Below are 9,088 nucleotides of genomic sequence, written 5' to 3' on the forward strand. Positions count from 1 at the left end.
AAAAAAGAGATTTGTACCTATGTTGTTTATTTATTATTTCTTGCCTATATCTTATAATATGAGAAACTACTTTGGCAGTAACAATACACAATGTACTAACCACTGTTACCCTCCTAAAATCTTGTTTTGAGATTTTGTACCATTGTTTTTATTTTTTTTCTTTAAAATAAAAATAACTTATGTCAAAAAAAATAAATAAAATAAAATAAAGCATAAGGAATCAGTGATCAAACTATAAACCTACAGACTATTACTACCTTTCAATTTTATCCACCTTCACTGATGTTCTTTTACCTATATGCAAAAATTTATAAATTTACATAACATTACAAGAAATACAACTTACATCTTCAAGGAACTTACTATAGCTCAAAATTAGAAGTGAACCTATAATAAATACTAACTCATTAACAAAGGTGGTATATTAAATTATGGCCGCAACTTCCTATTCACCTAGTAAGTGTCCATCCAGTTGTCCTTTGTCAAGTAAGAGATTCTGAAGACTGAGTTATGCCTAGCCAGTCATAGTATTATAGCCTTTAGACCACAAAGAATGATCCAGAGATTGGACAAATGACAGGAGACCTAACTCTATAGTCAGTTTTTCCTTTGCTACCCTGAACTATGTGGACTAATAATTTTTTTTTTGTTGTTGTTGTTTAAAGTGACTTTGACAGTGCCAGCCAGATAGCCCAGCAGACTAAAGCACCTGCTTAGGCAGAGTGCAGAGGCGGGTCCCATCCCCTGCATGTTGTGCAGGTCCCACCCCCAGGGCACGTTGAGTCAGCAATTGAGACTGGGCATGGTGGCTTGTTCCTGTAACCCCAGCACTTGGGAAGCTGAAAACAGGAAAATCAGAGTTCTATCTATACATTGTGAGAACCTGTAGACCCTGTACCAAATACATTAAAATAAAATAAAATAAAATAAAAATAAAGTGGCTTTGGGATGGATTCGTATTTTCTCCCCAACTTTGACTAGCACTTACAATATCAAAATTTCATTTTTAAAAGAATAAGGAAAAAGCTAATGAACCTCATAGTCAACATATGACATATAATCTGTTCAGGTTTTTCCATTTTACTAACTACCACACACTGTACTATGTGTATATGCTGATGCAACTGGCATGCACAAATCCTGTCCTTCCCAAAGGCTATCAAAGTTACATGCTAATTTACATTGCTAATACACCTAGAATTCTAAGATGATTTTTAAAATATGTCCCATCCCTTCCACTAATTTCTTTTCTTAGCCAGAGGATAATTTAAGCAAATTTTCTAAATAGAGACCTGAAAAGAGAGCAGAAAGTATTATCTAATCCTGTTTAAAAGTTTTACCTGATTACCATGTGATTTCAGCTATTCTCTCTCTTTACTGAGAACTGGCACCATTTGACTATTTTGTCAACTACTGCACAGAAATAAATAGTTAAATAAATTCAAGAGTCAAGAACTCAAATTAGCTGAAGAAATTAGCCCAACTAACTGAATAAGGTGCAGTAGTACAGTGTACAATATATGACTGTGAAATATATAAGGTGACAAATATGTCAGAACTAAGGCCACTATGACATTGTAACAGTATTCAAAATGTTTTGTAACCCTTTTTAAGCTCACTGAAGTGACAGCTGTTCAAAAATGTAGGTATGTAATACCAGACATGATGGCACATGCCTGCAATACTAGCTACTTGGGAAGCTGAAGCCAGAAGATTCTATATTCAAGACCAGCATGGACTACTTAACAAACTTTTTTTAAAAAAAGTACTGAGGTCTTTCAGATCCTCCTTTCCAAAATGACAAAAAAAAAAAAAGAACAACAACAGTCATCCCAAAAAGGGCCACGGTCATGTGCAGTCTATTCACTGCACTAGCTGCGCCCAGTGAGTATCCAAGGATAAGACCATTAAGAAGTTTGTCATTCGGAACATATTGTAGGCCACCGCCATCAGGGACATTTCTGAAGCAAGTGTCTTTGATAGTTATGTGCTTCCCAAGCTATACATGAAGCTGCATTACTGAGTTGTGCCATTCACAGCAAAGTGGTCAGCAATCAATCTCTTGAAGCACACAAAGACCAAACACCTCCACCTCTTAGACCTGCTGGTGCTGCCCCACAACCTCCACCAAAGCCCATGTAAGGGGAGCTGGGTCTTAATGGACTGAAGAAAACTTGGAGAAAGAAGTAATAAATTGAATGTTATACTTTAAAAAAAAAAAAAAAAAAAAAAAAGCCTGGAGAGATGGCTCAGTAGAATAAGTGCTTCCCTGGCAAGTGCAAAGATCTGAGTTCAATCCCGGTTTCTGCAAAAAAAACCCCAAAAAACTGAGGATACAGTTCGTTGTTATGATTGCTTGCCTAGTTTGCCCTGAGTTCAAGTCCCCAGTACTGCAAGAAAAAGCAACAACATAGAGTTCAATAACAAACTGAGCTACACTCTGAGTTCGATTGCCAGCCTGGACTACTACATAGTAAGTCCCTGTCTCCGAACGAATGAACGAGAGAGAGAGAGCGATAGAGACAGACAGACAAGACAGACAGACAGACAGACAGACACACACACACACACACACACACACAGACCAATTGACCGACCCTCTCTCTAGAATATGTAAGGAAAAGGACTGCTTACAAAGAGCTAAGCTCTAAAACAGTCTTAGGGTAAAACAGCAATAATAAAAAATTACATAAACAGATAATTACTACAAACATTAACAACAAATGAAAGAAACCAGACCTAAAAGTTTATATATACTATTACCCCCCTCACACGGAACTCAAAAACAAGCAAACTAGTTTCTCCAGTGATAAAAATTAGAATTGTGAGAGCAGGGGGTATTTTCTGGGAATGTCTAAGAAGCTGATGAAGAATGTGAGTGCCAGTTACAAACAGGTGGTCATTTTGTGAGAGTTCATTAAACGTTTAAACTTCGGATTTTCACACTGCTCTACATAAATACTTGTGTTCCAACTTTAAATAAACAAGTTACTAGTGCACTCCTACCAAGTATAAAAAAAGATGGTACAAAAAGAAAAGTACTGTTGATAAGGCAAAAGAGAAAAAGCCAGGAAGACTCAAGAATGCAGTAGCTCAAGTCTTGAAGGAACCACAGAGACCTACGTTACTTAAAATTATAGCAAGAAACTCAATTCCTTCCGGTAATTAATTTGCTAAAGTAGAACACTTCAAGATATTTTCTAAATCTAAAGAATTTCTTTAGCACCTACTGAGGAACACAATGAACATACGTCACATTTATATGAATATATAGCTGAATCCATTCATAATCTATTCCCAATGACTGGAATGTACTAGGAAGTTAAGGTGATCTGAGTGTAGTCTATAACCTACGACTAAGAAATATTTCCTAGGGCCCACCAGATACCTCAGTGGACTAAAGCACCTGCTTAGACAGAGCGCTGCAGCCGGAGTTCAAAGTGATGTGCCAGCCCTGCCCCCAGGGCACACTGAGACAGCAATTGAGACTGGGAGTGGTGGCGCACACCTGTAATCCCAACACTTGGGAGGCTGAAAACAGGAGGATCACTATGAGTCTGATCTATGTGGTGAGACCCTGTAAACCTTGTACTAAATACATTTAAAAGAAATATTTCCTAACCTGTGCACAAAGGCTCCAACACTTAACTGTCCTAACCAAATGGGCTAAACAGCATAGGTAAACCTACAGAAATAACTGTTTGCTGGCCCCAGAAGAAAGTACCATTATGTGAACACTGTCCATTGGAGCTGTCCACTCAGTTCTCAACACTCTACTTCCTTATGTGAACTTTTTTATAGAACTTGTCACACTAGCTGAAATGATCTTTTGTTTCATTTTGTTCACTTGCTTCTTTTCTCTGCTCTCCATTTATAGTTCAAACTCCAGAGATTACAGACTTGCCTATCTTTCCACCAGAGCCAGATGGCTGTGTGTTCAATAAAAACTTGTCAAATGACAACTACCCAGGTAATTTACACTCAGGTTACCAAGTACACATAAGACCAAGTCAGGACCAATAAATCAGTAAGCCCAATATAAGAGCAAATACAAAATAAAGTATTACTCCTTTCCTGGGGGAGAGTAATCTTTATATCAACTTTTGCATTCCAACTTGTGCACTTACTTTGAAAGGTTTTATAAAGCCTAATAATTTGGAAGACAAGTAAGTTTTTTGATATTTTATGGAAGATTTTTATGAAAGACAAGCACTGTAACAAAACCAACTTGACCTAAGGCCTAAGGTATTCTTATGTGTGGCCTCCCAGAAAACATGGGCCAAAAGGCTTGTCTCTGCCCTAATGTGGGGATCTCCTGTCCTTTCCCAAAGTTGTCTTTTTGAAAAGCATCACAAGACAAAGCCTTTTAGAAGTTTTGAACAAAGATCACATACATCGCTTTTTCTCAAGAAACTTCTATTGTACTCCAGGACTATTTAAGGGTTGTGAGTTGCTGGGTGTCTGAATTTAAGAGTAAAGGTTCAAATTACAAATGCAAAGAATGAGTCACCAAGGAAATATTTTATACGCAAACATCTGCTTCTTCAACCCCTCAACCTTTTTTTAAGTCTGGCATTGTATCAGACATCTGAAGTAACTTCCTTGCTTATAGTTTTCTATACTTAAAGCTCTAAAAACAGGAGTGGTGACACAAGTGTAACCCCAGCACTCAGGGGGCTGAGGCAGGAGGATCACTGCAAATTTGAGGCCAGGCTGGGCTACATCATGAATGCAGGACCATCCTTGATTAAAGCTTCACTAAAAGCTCTAAAAGCAATGAAAGTTTTACTGGCAGGGGGCAGTATTCAATTATTCAAGTACTGAATTAAACATGATGATTAAATACGATGTTGATTCAACATCATAATAAAAATCTAAGTTGCCTAAGAAAATTCCGTATCTATGGTAATTAGCCAAAGTACAAATTTTCTAACTTTTCAAGGGAATGAAATTTAAACAGTATTGGAAGGCAAAAACACATCTCTACTGGCAAAGAAACATTCATCAATATATAGTAAAACTTTTGTTTGGGGACTGGGTCTCACCATGTAGCCCAGGCTGGCCTCAAAGTAGTTACTCTAAGCTTGCCTCAAATTCAAGATCATTCTGCTTCAGCCTCCCAAGTGGGGGATCACAGGCATGTACCACTGTGGCCAGCTACAGTTTTAAAAAACTTTACAGACACTGTATTCCAAGAAATACCAAGACCACAAAAGGAAAATATGTTTATTATCTGGTCCAGGAAGTTACTCTGCCCATTACCTGAGAATTTCAACTCAGCAGATGAACAGTTAGGTAAATTTGTAGGGTTTTATATTCTTCCTTTAAAAGCTGCTAGCTATCCTTTCTGGAGACTGGTAAAGCATAAGAACACTACATCAGCTTTCACCTAGGAAACATGCCATTTTACAATCTCACTCTCACTCTTTTTTTAATGCTGGTGATCCAACCCAGGAACTTCCAACTTGCAGGGTCCTTGTAATTTCAATTACAGTCATCTGGGCTCAAGTCTTAACATCCTGTAACACTGTCCCTCCCCTCCCCCAATGTCTTCAGCAGTATCTTCTACTTCCTAGGAATTTAATAAACATTCTTTGGATGACTGGCCCTATTTCCCTAACCATTTTAGTATCAACTCTTGTCTTAAAAGGGTCATTACAGACATGTGTCCTACTGAACTACCACTAATTTAAAGCTGCTTTTTTGCTGGCTTGTCTGATAGATGATGGCAACAGTGAATGATTAAAAACTCCAAAACAACTACAGACTACCCAATTGGCTGCTAAGGCTGTCAAAAAACAAAACACTAGTTTAGACAACGAAACAATTTCTGTGCCAGTCAACAAACTAAAATCAACAATTTTGCCTAGCACCCCTCATCCCAAACTCAACTAACAAGGCTAGCACTATAGTTCAATGTTATGGTGCTTGGCTAGGGTGAACAAAGATACTAGGTTTGATGCCTAGTATTGTAACCATTTTCTACTCCCATCAATAGTAAATCTAAATAATACAACCAAGACAGAAAATGTCTAGTTCACACAAACCACTCTTGTACAAAACAATTCAAAAAAAAAAGGCAAAGAAAGCACTGCAGTGAGCCAATAAAACAGGTAAATTAACCAAAGGATAAATTTATAGTGGGTAGCAAAAGACGAACACCTGTCAAAGTCATTTGCCCACATGAAGCTAATCCACAATATAAGAAAGCCAGGGCCGGCCAGATAGCTCAGCAGACTGACAGGGGTTCGATCCCTGGCATGCTGTGCTGGTCCTGTCCCCAGCCTTGTCCCCAAGGTACACTGGGACTGGGCATGGTGACACAAGTCTTTAATCCCAGCACTTGGGAGTCTGAAAACAGAAGGATCATTATGAGTCTGATCTGTGTAGTGAGACCCTATATACCCTGTCCTAAATTAAAAAAAAAAAAAAAAAAGGGAAGAAAGCCAAACTAGTATTTCCATTTCTGATGATTACTTCTGAAAGGATCAAAAACAGTATTGACAACAGCTAAAATAAATTTAGGCCACGTAAAAGTAACCTTAAATGATAGTTTAGTTCTCAGATCTGTGAAAATATGTTCAAACCCTACTCAATGGCACACAGCAAAAAATTACATTAACACCTAAATATACTGTGTGAATTCCTTCTCCTTAATAGCTGGAGTGGTGGCACATAACTGTGATCCCAGCATTTGAAAAGTTGAAGCAGGAGTATCACCACTAGTTCGAGGCCCATCTGAACTACATGACAAGACCCTTTGTCAGCCAAAAACAATACTTTAACAATGTACTTGTTTAAGCAGTGAATTTCAGGCCTAGGAAGATAGCTCAGCAGTCTAAACACCTGCCTGGCAAGCGCAAGTACCTGAGTTCAATCACCAGTACCCCATGCCATGCTGGCCCCACCCTGGCCCACCCAGCTAGCCACCAAAACCAGGTGTGGTAGTGCACACCTGTAGAGGTCTGCATAATGAGACCTTCTACCAAATACATATATTTTTAAAAAATAAAAAGTGAAATTTCACTATTTTCATCATCCATACCTCTTAAAGGTTTAAACAATTAAAGTCAAAACCTTCGAAGTACTTCCAAAAAGTTGGGAGTCAAGTTTTTTAAATACATGTAAAAACTGAAGTGCATTTTCATTATGAGATAATTATTCCCAGCAATAAATCAGATGTAAACGTTTGAATTTGGTTTAAGTTTCCCTTTACCAGTAAGGATCTCAAGTTCTTACGAGTTTCCTAGTTATTTACTTGAACATCATCTACAATAACACTCAGAGCAAAACCACAATAAAGAGGTTTGGCCTCTAAGGGATTCTACATGTAAAAAACATTACTCATAAATAATACACAATCATTATTGCTTTAAGTAACAGATATATTTCTAAACTCATGCCATCTGAAGGAATCCCCTATTTGAGATAGCAAAACAAAAATCTATTAAATCACCAATACTGGTCTTTCATTTTAACTAAATCTATGCAGATATAAAAAGTTGACATAAATTTACTTAAAAAAAAAAAAAACAGGGAAATACTGAGTTGTTTTATTCTAACCTCTAATTCCTTAAGAGTTAATGGAATTTACAGAATACGTCTACCATTAAGTGGACCAATTAATTCTAGTCTGTTTTTAGATTGTACAGTACCTTTTTTATAATATCCAGATATAAATAAAACAGTGAAATCTCAACAAGATGGTCACTCAAAACAACACCTAGTTGGATCTGTGAAGTACTACAAAACAATCATTCTGGAACAGCACCAATTCAAAACCAAGTACCTGATGAGAATTTTGGCAATCAACTTGCAAAGTAAGTCCTGAAGTGTCTGCTAAGAACTCATGTCTCATTTTCATTCATGCCCCAATGCCTGTCCACTAAATGACACCAAAAAGTTTCACTTCAAACTCTTAACACCACTGAAATTCAGAATGAAAGTTAAGATGACCAGGAGGCCCCAAAATAATTTTGATATTTCATCCCAGTATATTGAAATGTTAAATCTAGAACAGTTGTTTTGATACCACATGCAGTTTACCACTATCACTATGAAAATTATTTCAACATTTACCGTAATGAAGACGTAAACATCAAGTGAAATACGGTATTCTATTCATTTTGTTTCACAAAATGCTCACCAATGTACATAAAAATGCACTTCATTGAACACCCAACATCTACTTTCAAGTGCAAAAAAAAAAAAAAATTGACATCTGCAGCTCAGGACAGAGAAGGAACAACCAGCCTTATTACACTACCACCATTAAATTTCTCAACAGAAAAATAACTCAGGACAGGCAAATTAAAACCATTTTTCACATGGCAAAAGTAAAAAGGTCCAGTGTCCCATAACCCACAGCAATAGCACTGTTTCTTCTCTTTCTAAGCCAATACCAACAAGCCAAAGGATGCCAGTGTCAAATTCAGCGTCTGTCTGAAACAGGAAAACCTGGGAAAATTCCTTCCCATAAATCATTTAGAGAACAGGAGGCTTGCACCCAACACGAAATACACACAACCCAGAACATCTCACCCAACCCCAGATGCAGAGAAAACCATAATCAACAAGTTGCAAAGAGGGTAGAAAGTACGTCTCACTACCTTTCTCCCCCACTTTAAAAAAAAGTCCTTCAACAAAAGGTAACACTGATCTTTAAGTACCTGGTGGAGGTGCCTTTCCTCACATCGCAGATGCTGCATTTAAAGGCTTCGGCACTGTTTCTGAAGGTACAGACGCTACAATCCCAAAAGCCTTCGTCTGCGGCAGGTTTTGCTTGTCTTTTTGGCCTTCGGAGATGTGGGGAGTGGGAGAAAGAGGAAGAAAGAAGGCAGAGACCAAGGCAGGAAAGAAGGGAAGAAGGGGAGAGGGAGAGAGGGAGAGAGAGAGAGCAAAACACAGGCGCTGGTGAGCCGTCGTAATTTCGCTGGAATCCAGCGCTGGAAACTTCGCTCGGGCGACCACCCACCCACCCACCCTTTCCGGGGCCCAGGAGAGGCCGCGGGGACGGGACCCAGGCGCCCCCACTGGCACCCCGCACGCCCCGGCCCGGCCGCCTCGCCTCGCACGCCAGGCGGCGGCG

The 9,088-nt window shown here is 38.6% G+C and overlaps 1 protein-coding gene across 2 annotated transcripts in view; it reads right to left on the reverse strand.

Moving 5' to 3' along the window:
• Window positions 1-9,088, reverse strand: part of Rybp (RING1 and YY1 binding protein) — an 89,565-nt gene that overhangs the window by 79,795 nt on the left and 682 nt on the right. For both annotated transcript variants that reach the window (XM_004629513.3, XM_023713320.1), the window contains exon 2: window positions 8,670-8,795. In XM_004629513.3, coding sequence (XP_004629570.1) covers window positions 8,670-8,795 — 126 coding nt within the window. The remainder of the gene's footprint in view (window positions 1-8,669; window positions 8,796-9,088) is intronic.

The sequence above is a fragment of the Octodon degus genome, unplaced genomic scaffold, assembly GCF_000260255.1.
Source record: "Octodon degus isolate 3935 unplaced genomic scaffold, OctDeg1.0 scaffold00030, whole genome shotgun sequence".
Taxonomy (NCBI): Eukaryota; Metazoa; Chordata; class Mammalia; order Rodentia; family Octodontidae; genus Octodon; species Octodon degus.